Here is an 18381-nt window from a genome sequence, read left to right as displayed (position 1 = left end):
CAGATAGGATGACCCCATTTGACCTCTGACCTGTGTGTTGCAGGAAATGCAGGGTCAGATGGGCTGGGCGACAGACTGGGGGGGGTGGGTGGAGACGGGCAGTGGGACGAGAGAAGAGGCCAGCGGAGAGTGTGACGATGAGGACGGATGTCAAGGATCTGGAGATGAAGACTTTACCAGTGAGTCAGAACCCCCCTCTTTAATTCCTTTTTTCTTTTTTTTTTACTCCTCTCTCCCCTCCTTTTCCTCAGCTGCCTATAATTCCTCCCCTCCCTCCCCATATTCTCTCCAACCTCAATCAGACTCCCTGTAGATGAGAGTGCTGCTAGTGTCAGATGTCAGAGACTCATGTTGAAAGCTGTCTGTGCCACGAGTCAGACGGTTATTCACTACAATACAGTATGTGGTTGCGTCAGCAACCTTTTCCTCTCTCGCAGATGGAGCCATGTCTATACCTTCCCCTCGTGACATTATATGCTGCTATACGCAAATTGAAATTAGAACAGGCTGTCAAAAGCCGTCAGTGTGATGACATGCCAATGAGATGACATCAGTAAACATATCTGCCTCTTGTGTGGGTTTAACCTCAGTGTGGAATACTGCTTGATTTGTTTTGTTGTTGTAGAATATTTAAATTACTTCAAGTCGAATTGTAATTGAATGCTTTGTGGTATAACTGGCTCATGTCATGGCTGTACACCAACACTACTGCAATACAAATGATAAATTCTTGTATACATAGACTCATAAACACTCTCACTCTGTCTTTGTAAGAGCTGTCTTTGTGAAAGCAACTTGACCTGAATAGATGTGAAAATGTTTGAAGTTGATTGCAGATTGCTCGTTTATCCAGTCTCTTATTCAGATCATGAGAGAGAGAACAAGAAGAGAGAGAGAGAAGCAATGAAGTGAGAAGAGTGAGAGAGAAGAGGAGAGAAGGATTGATCCATGGTTTAGACAGTGGCTCTAAGATCTGTGGAGCATGTACAGTACAGTGCCTTTGGAAAGTATTCAGACGCCTTGACTTTTTTCACATTTTGTTACGTTACAACCTTATTCTAAAATGGATTAAATTGTCCCCCCCCCCATCAATCTATACACAATACCCCATAATGACAAAGCAAAAACAGGTTTTTAGACATTTTTGCAAATGTTATAAAAATCTATCCGATTTCTTTAAAGATTCCCAATGTTCTTGTAACATCAGGTGAATGTTTTTTGCACCCTAAAAGAAACATTGTAGAATCATCCACACAACTGGACAGTTTTTGTGTTTGGGAACATATATTTGTGATGTCTGCACAATGCTCTCACCAGACTGTTCCCACAACCCAATAAAACCTGGAAACCTTTAAAGAACAGGATAAATGTGTTCTAGGAACGTTTCTTGCAAAATCAGGCGTATGTTTTATACAAACATTCTATAATTATCAGTACGACTGGACAGTTTTTGTGTTATGAGAACATTTGCCGGAACCTTACGAATATTCTGTGAACTTTCACAGAACTTGTGATGCACCGATATGACATTTTTTGCCGATACCGATATCCGATATTTTCCTTGGCCGATATTTAAAATTGTAGTACCGTTTTTAAGCATTCTAGTACAGTTAAATAGTTAACCCCCACACATGGACGCAGTGGTCTAAGGCACTGCATCTCAGTGCAAGAGGCGTCACTACAGTCCCTGGTTCGAATCCAAGCTGGATCACATCCGGCTGTGATTGGGAGTACCATAGGGCGGCGCACAGTTGGCCCAGCGTCGTCTGGGCCGTCATTGTAAATAAGAATTTGTTCTTAACTGACTTGCCTAGTTATATAAAGGTTACACACACACACACACACACACACACACACACACACACACACACACACACACACACACACACACACACACACCATACTGACCCAAAAGTTATTTTGTTGGCATTTACGAATGTCCCCATTACCAGTAAAACATAATCAAATCTTATTTCTTTCACATACTTGCTGTGCTGTTTTGTTGATAATTTGTTCAGTCGTTTCATTCTCAAACAGGATTTCTATGGAACGCCATTTGGGTCTTTGCATGTCAAAAAAGATACACATCAAATAACACTATTTGACATGTCAAATAACACTATTTGACGTGTCAAATAAGCTTGTTGACCAATCAGGACCTGAATATGACTGCATATCACATAATAATTTAACTTGTTCATAATTTTTTTACATAGTTATTACACATTGATTACACTATCACTCGCATTTCATGTGTCACAACGATTCATCGATACGTATGCTATGATGCTGGTAAAGTTGCCTCGCGCACCTACAGTGGGGGTCATAAAAGAAAGCTAGCTAACTATATAGCAAATTCCACTATTGTGCCTAATCCTTATTGTGGCTAGCTTCACAACACATAACCTGGTCCGGAGGAGCCTCACTAGCCAGATGAAGCTAGCTGGCTGCTTATAACGTTAGCTTTGAGCAACAGGGTTTTCATGAATTGAAGTCCAATTTCAATAGGCGAATAACAAGTGGCAACCAAGCTAATATTTACTCACAAGGATTCCTAAATTATTGCTAAGAATAATGAAAATTACTGCAGTTTCTACTGTTTTCAGGCTGGTTGTATTCATGCTAGCTAGGTACCAAGCTAAAGCTAGCTAACCCAGGAGTTGAGGTCGAACAAATGATGCGGTATTGTAAACACATCGTTCGTGGCCGGTGTTTGCTTGTTTGCAGACTTTTTTGTACAGCTTTGACAGTGCTACTGTATCTTTTTTGACATGCAAAGACCCAAACAGTGTTCCATAGTATGTATGTCATGAAGCTAATAGCAGTGACGCTATTACTGTCTAACTCAGGTAGGGCAACATCTGAAAAATAGCACACTTGTTAGTGTGTACCGGTGCTCGACCAGTCAGCGAAAGCCAACAGCACCAACAAGAGAGAACGGTTGATTGTCAAGGGCAATGAATGCCATTATCTTGGCTTTAATGGATTTCGCCTTTGAGTTGTCTCGCTGAAATGTTCTTACTCTTTCAAATGACGGCTTGACTTGTTGACTGCTCGATCCACACAGCAGACATTGTGAGCTAGGTTAGGGAATGCTGTGTTGCAAATTTTACGTGGCATCATTACGTAATTTACCTACGGTAACATCGCCGTTAAACTAGACATCTGGCTGATACCGATGTTGGCATTTTTAGCTATTATCGTCCGATTCCGATATGTTCATTGATATATTGTGCATCCCTACACAGAACCAATGTTGTTTTACTGGGAAAACATTACTGGCACATTGTATTATTACATTACCTGGAAACCTAATGAGAACCTTTGGGGAATGTTCTGTGGTGTTTGTTGCAGATGTTGTGAACAACATTTTAGTGAATGTTAGAAGAACATTCCTAAGATATTTCATAAAATTCTATATATATTTAAATGTTTTTGGGATGTTATCATCCTAATGTTAAATAAAACCCTAAATAAAAATTATTGGGAATCTTAGCTAATGTTCTGGGAATGTTCCCAGTTTGCGGGGCATGCTCTCTCAATGATTACATTTTGTGCTGATAATTTCCCGTAGTATTATCAACGGCTTAACCTATCAAAATGTTTCCGTCCTTTCCTCTCTCCTGGTCGCAGATTTATTTTAAAAAATGGGCCTCACAATGGGCCTCAGGGACTCGTCATGGTATTTTTCTGCATTAAAATTGCCAATCTATAAAATGCAATTGTGTTCGTTGTCAGTAGCTTATGCCTGCCCATACCATAACTCCACCGCCACCATGGTGCACTCTGTTCACAATGTTGACATCAGCAAACCGCTCGCCCACACGATGCCATACACATGGTCTGCGGTTGTGAGGCCGGTTGGATGTACTGCCAAATTCTCTAAAACGACATTTGAGGCAGCTTATGGTAGAGAAATTAACATTCCATTATCTGGCAACAGCTCTGGTGCACATTCCTGCAGTCAGCATGCCAATTGCATGCTCCCTCAAAATCTGAGACATCTGTGGCATTGTTTTATGCATATTGTAGAGTGGCCTTTTATTGTTCCCAGCACAAGGTGCACCTGTGTAATGATCATGCTGTTTAGTCAGCTTCTTGATATGCCACACCTGTCAGGTGGATGGATTATCTTGGCAAATGAGAAATGCTCACTAACAGGAATGTAAAGAAATTAGGCCACACAATTTGAGGGAAATAAGCTTTTAGTGCGTAGTGAACATTTCTGGTATCTTAAATTTCAGCTCATGAAACATGGGACCAACACTTTACATGTTGCGTTTATATTTTTGTTCATTGTAGTTGAACTGTGACAATTATAGTTGAAGGAGAATTAAATGATAATTCATGAGAATGGATTGTGGCCTAGTGTGACTCATACAACACTCAGCGAGCACTGATCACACTCCTTTCCCATAGCTTAGTCCCTGGAAACTAATTTCCCATAGCTTAGTCCCTGGAAGCTGATTTTCCTAATGAGGTTTATCTCAGTGACTGCTGATAAGCAAGAGTCGTGTGTTTCACTACTTTGCTCTGCTGCACTCAATCAAAGCCAAAGGTTAGATTTTAATACAGCTGGTACGTGCTGTAGACAGATTCTCATAAATTGTTGTCACATTCTGAATGTGTGTGTGAGCATACAATGTCAGCACTCCTACATTTCATGTACAGAAGCATAATAACCCCCCCCCCCCCCTCCCATACACACACACAAAATGGAGCCGGTTCCAAGTAAATTCCTGATGGTTTTGGAAGCACATCTGGCTCATCCTGTTTTGTGCCAGGGAAGTAGCTGCAGGGAACGGTCATCCTGAGAGAGCTCAGGAGGATTTACCCATTTTCCTCTCTCTTCTCTCTCATCTCCTCTCTCTCCTCATCTCCATCTGCTGAGGGAAGAGTAGGGTAGAGACTAATGGTTAGACAGAGAGAACAGGGGAATATGGTAGGAACAGATGTACAGGTAGGACTAGACTGGTAGTCCAATACGGTGGGGAGTACAAATAGTAGACTGAGAGATGGAGAAGGGGTTTCGAGGTTTGCGTCCATCCTGTTTTGAACTAATTCTACCCCAACATACGTGTGTATGCATACGTAAAGCTGTATCATGAGTAAGTAACAGGATGGAAAAGGGGATATGCTGATTATTTCACGTTATAAAATGTTTTTGGGATCCTGGATGCTGATTGGACGAGCAGCGTTCCGAGCCGTATTGTATTTGCCAACACTGGCACACCTATACCTGCTAACAGTTCCATATGAATTATCACTGCGCCTCCATAAGAGATCAGCTTGTTCATGTTGCTGTCCAAATCATCTATTCTATTTATCTCAACTTGCACATAATTTCCCCTTGGTTCTAAGTCATGGCTAGAAGGGATCCAGCTTTTGTAAAATGTTAGCTTTTTAACTTTAACCCCAACCCTTTTCCTAACCTTAACCTAATTATCCTAACCTGCTACGCTAATTTTCCTAACCTTCTGCGTAAATTCACCTAACCTGTTACGAAAAATCTCAACTGACATTCATTTGACCAAAACTGGATCCCTTCTAGCCATGACCTTGCTTTCTAGGCTAAGATTTGGTTTGTAACAGCAGGGGTTAATATAAAACCTGCTGTCTGCCTTTCAGACCTTAGAAACAATGTTTCACTTTTGCAATCTCCCCTGTAGGCTACCATAGATAGAGTGAATGGTGTACAGACAATACTTTTTCTTAGCCAGGCGAAATCACGCATCAATGTCATTATTAAGGATCTATCCAAGTAAATGACAATTGAAAAAAAAAGCTCAAAAAAACTAAAACAAGACCAAAAGAACTAACGACCAGATTTATGACCGGACTACAGTATATCTTCTGGTGGAAGAATTCAATTTTATGAATTTACTTGGTAACCATTTTATAAAGACGATAAGGCACACGAGTCAGTACTATATAATGAATACAGTCACAGGTAAATGGGTTGACTGGCTCACTGCTTCACGTCAGGTCAAACAACACCATTTACCTGTGACTGTATTCATTGTATAGCCCTGTCTCTGGTGCCTTATTGCTTAAGTAAAGCTTCCATTGTGCACTATGCCTATGTCATTTAGTTACTTTCAATGATCCGCACAGTAACAGGATTGCTGATGACATGTGTCAGTGATCTGTCAGGACAGGGCAGTGCTGCTACACTCTGGGTCAGGATATTAGATGATATTGAATCACAGAGTACTGCTCTCCCTCTCTCTCTCTCTCTCTCTCTCTCTCTCTCATTTTCTCTCTGTCGTCTACTGTGTATCTGTCTTTATTTTCTGAGCAAGATTGACAGTTTTCTCGTAATCCAACAATGATACCTTCTATGTCTCAGATTGGCCAGATTGGCCTGGCCCATGATGTCCTGATAGTTGTGCTATGATGAATTATTGCTTGGTTGTGTTGAATTTGTACTGTAGGTCACTCTTCAGCTGTGGTGCAGTGGTGTTTTCTTTCAAGAAGGGCAGGTGAGGCCATTATTCGGTGGGACTTTGGCCACTGTCATCTCTCCGAGACACTGACCTCTTTGATCTGTGATGGAGGATGCAGGCTGATGCAGGCTGATGCAGGCTGCTTGGTGGTGAGATCTGATCTAATGTGTTATGCATTCACTAGATCTGTCTGAGGCAGATCGGGAGCACTCTGCTGCTTTCATAATGTGTTTCTCAATATCAAAGGAATGTTTTCTTTACTTCTAAAATGATTGAAGTCCAGATGGAAGGCCAGCCCCTGGTCTGTTTGGACAAGGTTTTCCCTCAGAGAGGCAGGGATTTCATATTTATCTTCTCCTTCTGAAATTTGTTAGGATTCTAAATTGATTTTCTCATCTCAAATAAGTCCCTTTGCTGAGGCAGATCTGCTCTTCACACTGTCAATCATGCTAATGTAATTATGAACGTCCCAGAGAAATGGAACATTTCCTCCCCTCCATAATTCCCAAAATGCACTGCTCCAGGAGAGGAATGATCCGAGTTTTCCCAGGGACAATCTCTGTTGCCATGGATACCAGGTGGTCTGCGGTCCCCGGGGTCTTGTTCAAGGACGAGACAACAAAGAGAATGCAAACTGAAGCAAATAGTCAAACAGCCCAAACAGTCAAAACTCTTATTACCTACACTACCTGACCCAATGTCTTCACTAGCTATGTTTTAGAAAACATATTTCCTTTACAGAGGGACATCATTCGCCTCAGTGACACTGGAACATATCATTTTGTTATTTTTCATGTAGGCGTGCGTGTGAGCAATTTTTTTAAACTCAATAGTAAATATTGATGTGTACATTTGTAATTTGTTAAGAGTTTTGATGGATTGAGAAATGATTGATGACCTTTTGACCAGTAGGCTAAATGGTTGTTTCATTGTGTAAAGAAGATATTTTACATTGCCTTAATCTATCCTCTACTCTGTTTCTCTGTCTCCTTGATGCAAGGTCAATATTCTACACTGAACTAGCGCTTTCTGATGTTGTCTCGGTACCACCAGATCCCTTTCATGCAACTCCCTCTTTCTCTCAAAGCTTCAATTTCAGAGATGTAAATGTCTGCTTATGAAGGCAGCGGAGGAAATTAACTCATTTTATGGCATATCAGTCTCCCACGGTGATGTGAGGCTGAGGCTGACGGTTTTGTTAATGTGGCGGCCGTAAAAAGCAACAGACCAGCCAAATGTGCAATCCCTGCCAAATTAGATTCTTCACCACGCTAAAGATGCTGATGTGCATGTCCATTTTGATTGGTTGTTATTTGATACCATTCACAGAGAAGTTGATGATTTAATAAACATGGAATAAAAATGCACATACACTGAGTATACCAAGCATAAGGTACCCTGCCCCATTTGCAACGGGAGGAGGAAATGGGAAGTCAGCACTCTGCTTGACTAAACCCATCAGAGCAGTCAGACATAAGCCTCACCTTGTGTGTTTGCAAAGCATGGTCGTTGACATATTTGAACCCCTTCCTCAGGAATGCAGCACATTAGAGCAGAGGTTCCTTATAACAAAGCTCCTTGTGTACAATTATGTTAATGGTGAACAGTGCACACAGCACTTTTGGCAAAGCAGATCAATCAATCAACTGTAGTTTAGAATAAACAGTAGCAGTATCTCATGTACAACTGAAGGTTGTGTTTGGTCCTGCGTTGTTCTGGTTTGAAAGTCTGTTTCTGTTTCTCTCAGTGTGTTCCCATGCACACATCTGCTAGCTTCTACACCCTTCTACCCCCAAGCCATAAGACTACTGAACAGTTCATGAAATGGCTACCCGGACTATTTGACCCCCCCTTGCACTCACTGGACTCTACCCACACACTTTCACATACTGTACTACGCACGCACGCACGCACGCACGCACACACACACACACACACACACACACACACACACACACACACACACACACACACACACACACACACACACACACACTACATACGCTCACACACACACACACACATGCATATTGACACCACACACTCCCACATAGACACACTTTCACACTCTTCACATTCGTTGCTGCTAGTCTGCTTATTATCTATCCTGATTGCCTAGTCACCTTTCCCTACCTACATGTACATATTACCTCAATTACCTCAACTACCTCGTACCCCTGCACATTGACTCAGTACTGGTACTCCACGTATATAGCCTTGTTATTGTAATTTTATTGTGTTACTATTTCCTTTCTTGTTCTTATTTGCAAATGTTTTCTTACTTTTTAACTCTGCACTGTTGGTTATGGGCTCGTAGGTAAGTATTTCATGGTAAAAGTCTAAACCTGTTGTATTCGGCGCATGTGATATATAACATTTGATTTGATAAGCGCGCAGAAGCAGCCATGTTGTGCTCCCTCTCCGTCCCTGTTCATCCACTGGTCTTCCAGGCAAATCCCATGGATAAAGGGGTAGGCCAGGGGAAATGAAAGTGCTTGGCTGGTAATATCCGTTGCTGTGTTGGCCAGCTAGCCCCAGGAGAGAGAGGGAGAGCAGCTGAGCTGGGCAGAGCAGAACAGAGCAGACCCCTGGCCCAATGCTGTGTGCTCACTGTTCACATTCAGGGTCAATGGCACTGGGTCTGTTTGTCACTGCCAACACCAGTGTTCCTCTGGCCCGAGTGGTTTAATCCTGTTTTTATACAGCGTAAATGTGCTATCCGGACAGTGACTGCAGCTGTGGTTCTGTTGTCTTCTATTGAAATCTGCATTGGATTTTAGTGTTTAGGAACATTAGTTATACTATGATTGTTACTGTGATCTAAACGCCCCTGAAGCTTCACTTTGATTGGATTTAATAATCTTCATGTATTGTGAACAAGCCTATTGTACTTTTCAATCAGTCCTTCCTTCAACCAGTTGCTCTCTACCTCTATTCACTATGATGTGTCTTCCATCCATCCTTGGGCTGATCCTTGTTTGTGACATGGTGACTGAGAGCAGCCATCACTGCCTGTCGCGGAGCTAATAAGGTTGAAAGGAGGATTGACGAGCTGGGCCGTTATCATTGCAATTAAGGGGCATCGTTTAGCAGGGCATTTCCTTATATTAGATGGATCCTTATGCCATGTTTACGCCATCTATTTTCCTCTCAGTAACTATGACACTGGTGCTTCTGACATACATAGGCTACAGTAGATGAGCTTGGAGATTTCCTTCATCACTGGATGAAGCTTTAACATTCATACCTGGGGCGAAGTGTAGCCTAAACCCCAAGCCTTTTTCCAACAGATACATTGTTTGCATTTATTGGAAGTTGAGCATGTGAACATTTTCTACATGTCATATAAAATTAACAGATCACAAAGTTGTAAGTGATAGGAATAAAAATGTATATGGGATGAATTTGTATCATAGTAATTATGCTACAGAATGGCAATTTGCCATATACAGCAGTAGGGTTGATGTTTATTGTCATGAATCTTGCCCTGGAGGCAGAACTGAGTGATTTCCACTAGATGGGCCAGCTGCAATGTAAAAATTCATAAAAACTAAAATTAGCTTTTTAATGAATTGTCTATTGTAGAGTTTCCCAACCCTGTGCCCAAGAATGCCAAGGTAACCTGTCTAAATGACTATTGCCCGTAGCACTCACATCTGTAGTCATGAAATGCTTTCAAAGGTTGGACATGGCACACATGAACACTATCATCCCAGACACCCTGGACCCACTCCAATTCGCATACCGTGAAATTCGCAATCTCTATTGCACTCCACATTGCCCTTTACCACTTGGACAAAAGGAACACCTATGCGAGAATGCTGTTCATTGACTACAGCTCAGCGTTCAACACCATAGTGCTCTCCAAGCTCATCACTAAGCTAAGGACCCTGGGACTGAACACCTTACTCTGCAACTGGATCCTAGACTTCCTGACGGGCCGCCCCCAGGTGGTGAGGTTAGGTAACAACACATCTGCCGCACTGACCCTCAACATGGGGGCCCCTCAGGGGTGCGTGCTTAGTCCGGTCCTGTACTCCATGTTCACCCACGACTGCTTGGCCGCGCATGACAACACCATCATTAAGTTTGCCGACGATACAACAGTGCAAGGCCTGATCACCGACGATAATGAGAAATCCTATAGGGAGAAGGTCAGAGACCTGGCAAAAAATTTGGCATGAGCCCTCAGATCCTCATAGTTATTCACCTGCACCATTGAGAGCATCTAGACTGGCTGCATCACCGCTTGGTATGGCAAATGCTTGGCATCCGACCGTAATGCACTAGAGAGGCTCCCTGCCACCCAGGACCTCTATATATGAGGCAGTGAAAAAGGGAGGCCCTAGAAATTGGCAGACTCCAGCCACCCAAGTCATAGACTGTTTTCTCTGCTACCGCACGGCAAGCAGTACCGGAGCGCCAAGTCTTTGACCAAAAGGCTCATGAACAGCTTCTTCCCCCAAGCCATAAGACTGCTGAACAGTTAATCAAATGGCTACTCTGACTATTTGCATTGACCCCCTTTTTATTTGCACTAACTCTATTCACACTCACTGGAGTCTACCCACACACTCACACATATGACACTGACACTGTAAAATACATATACACACACACAGACTACATACACCTGATTCAATTAGTCAAGTAATCATCAAGCCTTTGATTAATTTAATCAGTTGTGCCAGTTCAGGGTTAAAACAAAAATGTGAAATGTCTGGGAGGGCCCAAGGAGAGGGTTGGGAAACCCTGTTCTATGGCACCCCAGGGGATGGGAAATAACCCTCATTAAAGAATGGTTCACTGTGCTCTCTCTAACTGGTACTACTCATCTATAATGGAGCCTTCTGCCCACACACTGATTAGATGCATATGCTCCAACTCACAAGATACACAGACTCAAACATCTCAAAAGGATTTGATTTAGGGGTGTGAACGTATAAACATTCAAATGTATAAACTAAGTTGGGATTCTTAATGTTAAGAAAAATCCCTAATCGAAAAACAATGTTTTCCCCACATAATTAAAATCACAGTTATTACTAAACATATTATTTTCCGTGTTATAGCCTAACTAGATGGTAGACTATAAAGGCCTGGGGAAAGTTATGCAGTTTAAATAAAACCAGAGAGGAAGAGGCACATTTTAGGCTACTTTGGTGAATTTGTTAGGCATTGTTAGACATTGCGAGATGCCGATTACAAAGACATATGCACACGGTTCTGCCTGCCCCTCCTCTACCTCCCTCATGCTGGCCTTCCTGGCTAATGGTGCCAGTGTGTTCAGTCTTCGGTCTGTTGCCTGTAAAATATCCTAGTTTATTCATGGGATACATGGCGCAGGCATAAAGAGGTATCTTCGGACCAGTCTTCTTGCTGAGTGGGTGGGGGTGTTTTTGTCTCATAAAATGAAATTACAGTAGGCTACCGGTAACCTGTATCGATTACCCTTTTCAGATATAATGGAATGTTGCCCCTTGAAAGCACCTCGGCTACGGCATGTTTGTTTTTCTGTTAGGGTAGGCTACACTACGGCTTTTTAAATGCCCACACAAAACTTTCTCTGGAGATATGAATGGCATTTTACTTGTCTGTAATGTAATGTTGCTTCTGAAGCGGGACTAATTTCCATCACTAGGTGACCAGAGCTGTAAATCAAATAATCTTGAGGTTCTGTGTGCAGCCTGTTCTATGTCTGTAAAGGGTTGTGGTAGATAGAGTGTAACTTCATTTCCCGGACATAAGCTACTCAATAGGACCATTATTTTGCATTGTAAATTGATGTGGTATTTTATGTTTTTTTTCTTGCCGTTTAAACGTTAAACCAAATTGTCCATTTGTCACATCCCTAATTTGTATCAATTGATGTACAAATCAATTGGTTGTTTGTGCAACATATGAATGGTAGATCTGTTTGTGGTTGGTGGTGAGGATTTTAGCTGAGATTTATGTTGGAGTTTTTAGAGACGCAAGAATGGGTGAGGATGGCCTTTCTTAATTGGGAATGATCTTCATTTTATACGGTAGTAGTTCAGATGTTCCATTACTCTATGGTAAATAGAGCATTGAATGTGTTTATACAACAGCTAGTGGATGATTGTATAAATTAAGCCAGTGGCCAGTGTTTCACCTTGATGAAGGTGAATCATCAGGAGAGAAATGAATATCATTTGTTGATAAAGAGTGATGTGTGGTTAGAGGCTAGAATAATAAACCCTATAATGCTGGTAATGCATATATGAGTCTTTCTCCTGGCTCCTTCCTCTGATTCCATACTCAATCTGTAACTCTATGCGATTGTTCAGCTCCAGAGCCTGATAAGTAGTTGCTGAGGGTGTGATCTGCATCTCAGTGTAACAAAACCCTTCCCTGCACTGCCAGTGTTTGTGTGTGTGTGTATGCGTGTGTGTGTGTGTGTGCGTGCCAGATGGGGTGTGAGAGACAGAAACAGTTTGATTCTGACCGTGCACTATATGTTCAGGTCCATACAGTATGTATGGATGTGTGTGGTTGTAGGATATGTCCTTTGTCTGTTGTTTGGTTCTATTTCATTGCTGGGCTGTGTGAATGTTCATTGTTATTCAGCCAAGTATAGGCCATACAGGGGAAGGTCAACTGGCTTGTTTTAAGGTCAAACACCTCTCTGTGTTCACCTAGTGGGGAGCGAGGACACACACACACACACACACACACACACACACACACACACACACACACACACACTCCGTGGAGCCTTGTTTCGATATATGTTTGTCTGGAAATAGGTGTTGAAGTGAAGGTGTGATGGAGGATGTAATTGATATTGATTGGTGTATTAGAGGTCGATCTCTGTGATATTTATAACCCTACTGACAGGACAGTGAGGGAAGATGGGTACTGTTTGCCTCAACGTTAAACATAGTGGATGAACATGCCCGGTCTCTTAGATTTAAAAATATATTTATTTCCATGTACCTTTACAACACACAACACTATTTCATTCTGCCACATTGTCTTTACAACAGCATTGTGTGTGTGTGTCTACATTTGGACAGTTACAGTACGGTTAAATTGCGAAGGTCTATCCAGTGCCGTGGGCTAATATGGATTTCCTGTTCCCTGAGTTTCTCTTTTGTCAGTCTGTGGATCATCAGCATCATCATCATCATCATCATTACATCATTATCAGCACTACTGTAGCAGGTTTTCTATGGCCAGTGGAATACTACTTTCCCAGCCCCCTACTTTCCCAGCTGCAAGTCATCTAAAGTACATGAACATTCAACCAAGTCAATATTCAAGTAAATATGTTGCCCTCATCCAAAACCATGTGCTATCACTCAAGAGTAAGATTTAGCACAACACGAGAGAGAGAGAGAGAGAGAGAGAGAGAGAGAGAGAGAGTTTTAAATAATCTTTATTGGGTCTGGGAGCCCACCACACAATAAATACTCATACAAAACCACAGTTACACATCAATTAAAAACACAACTCCAATTCCTCCTCCACAGTAACTAAACACAACAGACTCTAAATACCCCATATACTCATAAACAGATCAATATTGTTGACCAGTTTATAATAGGCAAACTCAACCCTCAGTCTCGCTGCCAACATTCCCTCCAGCATTCCCACCACATCCACAGACCCCTGTCCCCGAATACTGTTCTTTCGGGTCTTCCATATTGCTAATTTTGCTGCCCCTAACACAAAATTAAGCAACACAACTACACCCTTTCGACTGAACCTGTACTTTGGCCCAAATATATACAGTTGGGAAGAAAAAACCTCTCCCAACGTTGAGAACAAATTTGTGATCAGGTCAATCATCGTCAATCTCAGACCAACCTGGGACACTGTAAAAACAGATGTGCCAGAGTTTCAGACTCCGCACAAAATGGACACCCCTCCCCAACAGTAGGGTCCAGGTGTACCAGATGCATGTTAGTGGCTATAGCTCCATGTATTATCCTCCATTGGAGGTCAGCTGTCCTCTTATCAATAGGCAGTTTGTATAATGATTGCCAACAGACTTTTGGAGAGACAACTGGACCAAGCACACCCGCCCACCTCGTCGATTTTACCCCTTCCATGGAAGAGGCATGGGACACCTTTACACATACTCTGTACATGGCCTTCTTTCCCACCTCCTTGAACTCCCCCAGCTCCGGGCTATCGAAGGAAAGCAGCATCCCCACATCCTCCTCGAATGCCCCCGCTGCAGCACTAACAATCAGTGCAGGGAACACATAATCCAGACCCTCCTTCCACCGATCAGAATTGGAAATGTCAGTCACATACTGCAGATGAAGCACTGGCAGGGAGTCACAGACCTCAGCGACGACCTTCCTCAGTAGGCAAGATGATCGGATCCCCGCTCTTTCTCCCAGCTCCTCCAACGATCTATTCCTGTTCCGCATCAGATGACCCAGTTTAGTACACCCCACGCCTAACAGGCATGGACGTAGGCTAGCTGAACCCAGAACACGGGACTGGATGGCAGTGTTGTGAAAAAGAGGCTCTTCAAAAACCCACATCCCTGGTGGCGTGCAGGCCTTACGGGACTTAAAAAAAACTCTCCAAGCCTGCATAACAGACTCATAAAATGGAGTCAGGCCAGGCAATTCACCCCCCTCCAGCTTTAAGAGGAAAAGGTGCTTATCTAAGCCCAAACAGCCCGCTCTCCTCATCAATGTATAGGCTGTGTCGACTCAGCTAGAACCGTCTCTGTACAACAGTCTCTGTGCTGCTTGAAGCCGGAAAGCCATGATCCTAGAGGAAATATCCACCAGGCCTTGCCCACCCTCGTGTAGTGGCAGGTACAGGGCTGCAGCTTTAATCCAGTGTTGTCCAGACAAGAAGACATTTACAAGGGTCCTCTGAAGCTCTTGTATCAGACCCTTTGGTAACTGTAAAATCATTAGTCTGTGCCACAGGGTAGAGGCAGCAAGATTATTAGCTACCAATACCCTTCCCCTATAAGACAGCTTGGGCAGCACCCATTTCCATCTTGACAGTCTGGCACACACTTTCTCCACTACACCCTCCCAGTTCTTTTTCTGAAAGACATCAGAGCCTAGAAAACCCCCCAAAGTCTTCATCCCATCTCTGCCCCACTGAAGCCCCCCTGGTAACCGTGGAGCAGACCCCATCTGAAGCTGACCTGCCCACAGTGATTCATTCTTTCCCCAATTAACTCTAGCTGAGGAGGCCCCCTCATACACCTTTAAAGCGTTTGAGAGAACCTTAACATCCTCACTCCCTGTAATAAAAACTGTCACGTCATCTGCATACGCAGACAGTGCTATCGTGGGACCCTTCATTACACCTGGCACAGAGAAACCAGTAAGCTTCGCTCTTAAAAAACAAAGCATTGGTTCAATCGCCAGACTATATAACTGCCCTGAAATTGGGCATCCCTGCCTGATGCCCCTTTGGACGGGGATGGGGCAGCTCAAACCACCCCCCACCTTCACCATTCACGAGGCCCCAGCATACAGTAAATTCATCCAAGACAAAAAAACATCCCCAAACCCAAAGGCTTTCATTGTTTTAAACAAGTACTGGTGGTCCACACGATCAAAAGCCTTCTCCTGATCCAAAGAAAGTAAACCCACATTTACATCAGACAGTTTACAAATGTCTAAAACATCTCTTATCAGAAACAAGTTGTCAACAATAGAGCGGTCAGGTACACAGTAAGACTGGTCCTTGTGGACCAACCATCCCAGATACTCTTTCAACCTGTTTGAGAGACATTTAGAAACAATTTTATATTCTGCGCACAGCAAAGCAACAGGTCTTCAATTTTTTATGAGAGCCAAATCCCCCTTTTTTGGCAATAATGAAAGCACCGCACGTTGACAGGATACAGGAAGAGAACCCTCATGAAAATATTCACATACCACTTCATAAAAATCCTCTCCAATAGACCCCCAAAAGTGCTTATAAAAGTCAGATGGTAAACCATCAATGCCAGGGGCTCGGCCTGTTGAGAGCTGCATAACTGCTGTGGACAGCTCTTGCAGTGTAATGTCAGAGTCCAATGCGACTCTCTGCTCAGGTCCCAATTGAGGAAGACCGTGTAGCAACTGTTCAGTACACAGAGAGTCACAATCCTCCACCTTATAGAGGGCAGAGTAGAAATCTATGGCATGTTGACGCATTTCACTGTCATCCGTGGTCACCTTCCCATCAGGGAGACGAAGGCAAACCATCTGTTTACGTTGCAGTGTCAATTGTCCTAGGTTAAAAAAGAAAGTGCTAAGAGCATCCATATCCTTGAGGGAAGCGAAACGAGACCTAATCAAGGCACCCTTCACTCTTTCATGCAGAAACAATCTCAGTTCATGTCTCTTGTCCTGTAAGTTCATGACTATTCCAGGGTCGTTCTGAGTGAGCAGCTTCAATTCAATAGATTTGATGTCCTGTTCAAGTGCCTTGATAGTCTCTTTGACTTCAATTCGAGACAGAGCAGTATACTGTTGACAAAATAAACGTGTTTGGGCCTTCCCAACCTCCCACCATTGTCTCAAGGACTCAAAATGTCCTTTTGTAACCCTCCATTTTTCCCAAAACAACAAAAACCTTTCACAAAACATGACATCATGTAACAATTTAACATTAAAATACCAGTAAGATGATGACCTTCGTGGACAGGACAAATGAATATCAACAGTAACAAAATGGTGATCAGAGAAACCCACAGGAGTAATGTCACACCTTCCAACCCTACTACAGTAGTGATCAGATACATACAACCTGTCTAGCCTTGCTGCACTGACACGACCTTCATTAACTTTTAGCCATGTGTACTGCCTAACTTTTGCATTCCTTACTCTCCACACATCAGAAAGCTCAAACTCAGTTAGTAGACCAGACAGGCAAGTGGCTGACCGCAGGTGAGGTTCTTCAGCGGTGCGATCAACAGTAAAATCCACTGTACAGTTCCAGTCCCCCCCTAAAACCATACACCCCTCTTGGTCACACTGTCTTAAGGTTTCCTTTATTTTATCAAAACCAACAATACGCTCTGTACCCTCATTAGGAGCATAAACATTAAAAAAAATAAAAATAAAACCCGACCCTTGACAATCTCTGTTGTAGATACCACAGTCACCCCTAAGCCTGAAGAAAACAAGATTGCCACCCCAGCACTGAAATTAGTACCATGACTGAGTATATGCTGCCCCTCCCACAACATACCCCAGTCAACCTCATCACTGTGTCTTCTGTAGAAAAACTACACTAAGCCTTTTCTGTTTTATTACTTCTAATACCCAAGCCCTCTTATTCCTGTCCCTTCCACCATTAATATTGAGAGAACCTACCCTTAGTACCTCCATATAGAAAAGAGAACCTACCCTTAGTACCTCCATATAGAAAAGAGAAAGGAAAAGCAGAAGAAACCACAGAGAAACCAAAGAGAAAAAAGAAGACACCCTATGAAGCATAATCATCATAATTTTCTCTTACCCTGACCACGTTTCCACCACCTTTTGCTTCTGTGACAGCAGTAACAAATTTCCTCAAGCGAAACCGCTTCTTCTCACTTAACTGGTCTAACCCCACCGTCTTCTGTAACATCACAGCTGACCTCACAAACTTATCAATATCAAAATATTCTGCCAATTTGAAAGATTTCCCAAAAGTCTGATCCAGAAACCTATTTACCTCCTCTAGATCATAAATTGAGTCGTCACCAGCTGCTATCATATCAAAAGAGATATCCATATCCTGCTCCTCCTCAACTGAGGCCACAGACCCCTGACTCGCTTCTAACACATCCCTTTCAGCCCATCACTCGTACCAGGCATCTCCTCCACTACCTGGGAGACTAGCCCCACCTGAACCCTATTACTCGTAGTGGGCATCTCCTCCACTACCTTGGAGACTAGCCCCACCTGAACCCTATTACTCGTAGTGGGCATCTCTTCCACTACCTGGGAGCCTA

At 42.9% G+C, this 18381-nt stretch overlaps 1 protein-coding gene across 3 annotated transcripts in view; it reads left to right on the top strand.

Moving 5' to 3' along the window:
* LOC115192524 (glypican-5) overlaps positions 1 to 18381 on the top strand; it is a 136438-nt gene that overhangs the window by 100358 nt on the left and 17699 nt on the right. For 2 of the 3 annotated variants that reach the window (XM_029751137.1, XM_029751136.1), the window contains one exon: positions 44 to 179. The exons of the other annotated variant lie outside the window; for it this stretch is intronic. In XM_029751137.1, coding sequence (XP_029606997.1) covers positions 44 to 179 — 136 coding nt within the window. The remainder of the gene's footprint in view (positions 1 to 43; positions 180 to 18381) is intronic. 3 annotated transcript variants of the gene reach the window in all.

This window comes from Salmo trutta, chromosome 4, assembly GCF_901001165.1.
Source record: "Salmo trutta chromosome 4, fSalTru1.1, whole genome shotgun sequence".
In the NCBI taxonomy this organism is placed as follows: Eukaryota; Metazoa; Chordata; class Actinopteri; order Salmoniformes; family Salmonidae; genus Salmo; species Salmo trutta.
Note: the sequence above shows the minus strand (reverse complement) of the source record. Positions and strands in the feature narration are given on the sequence as shown.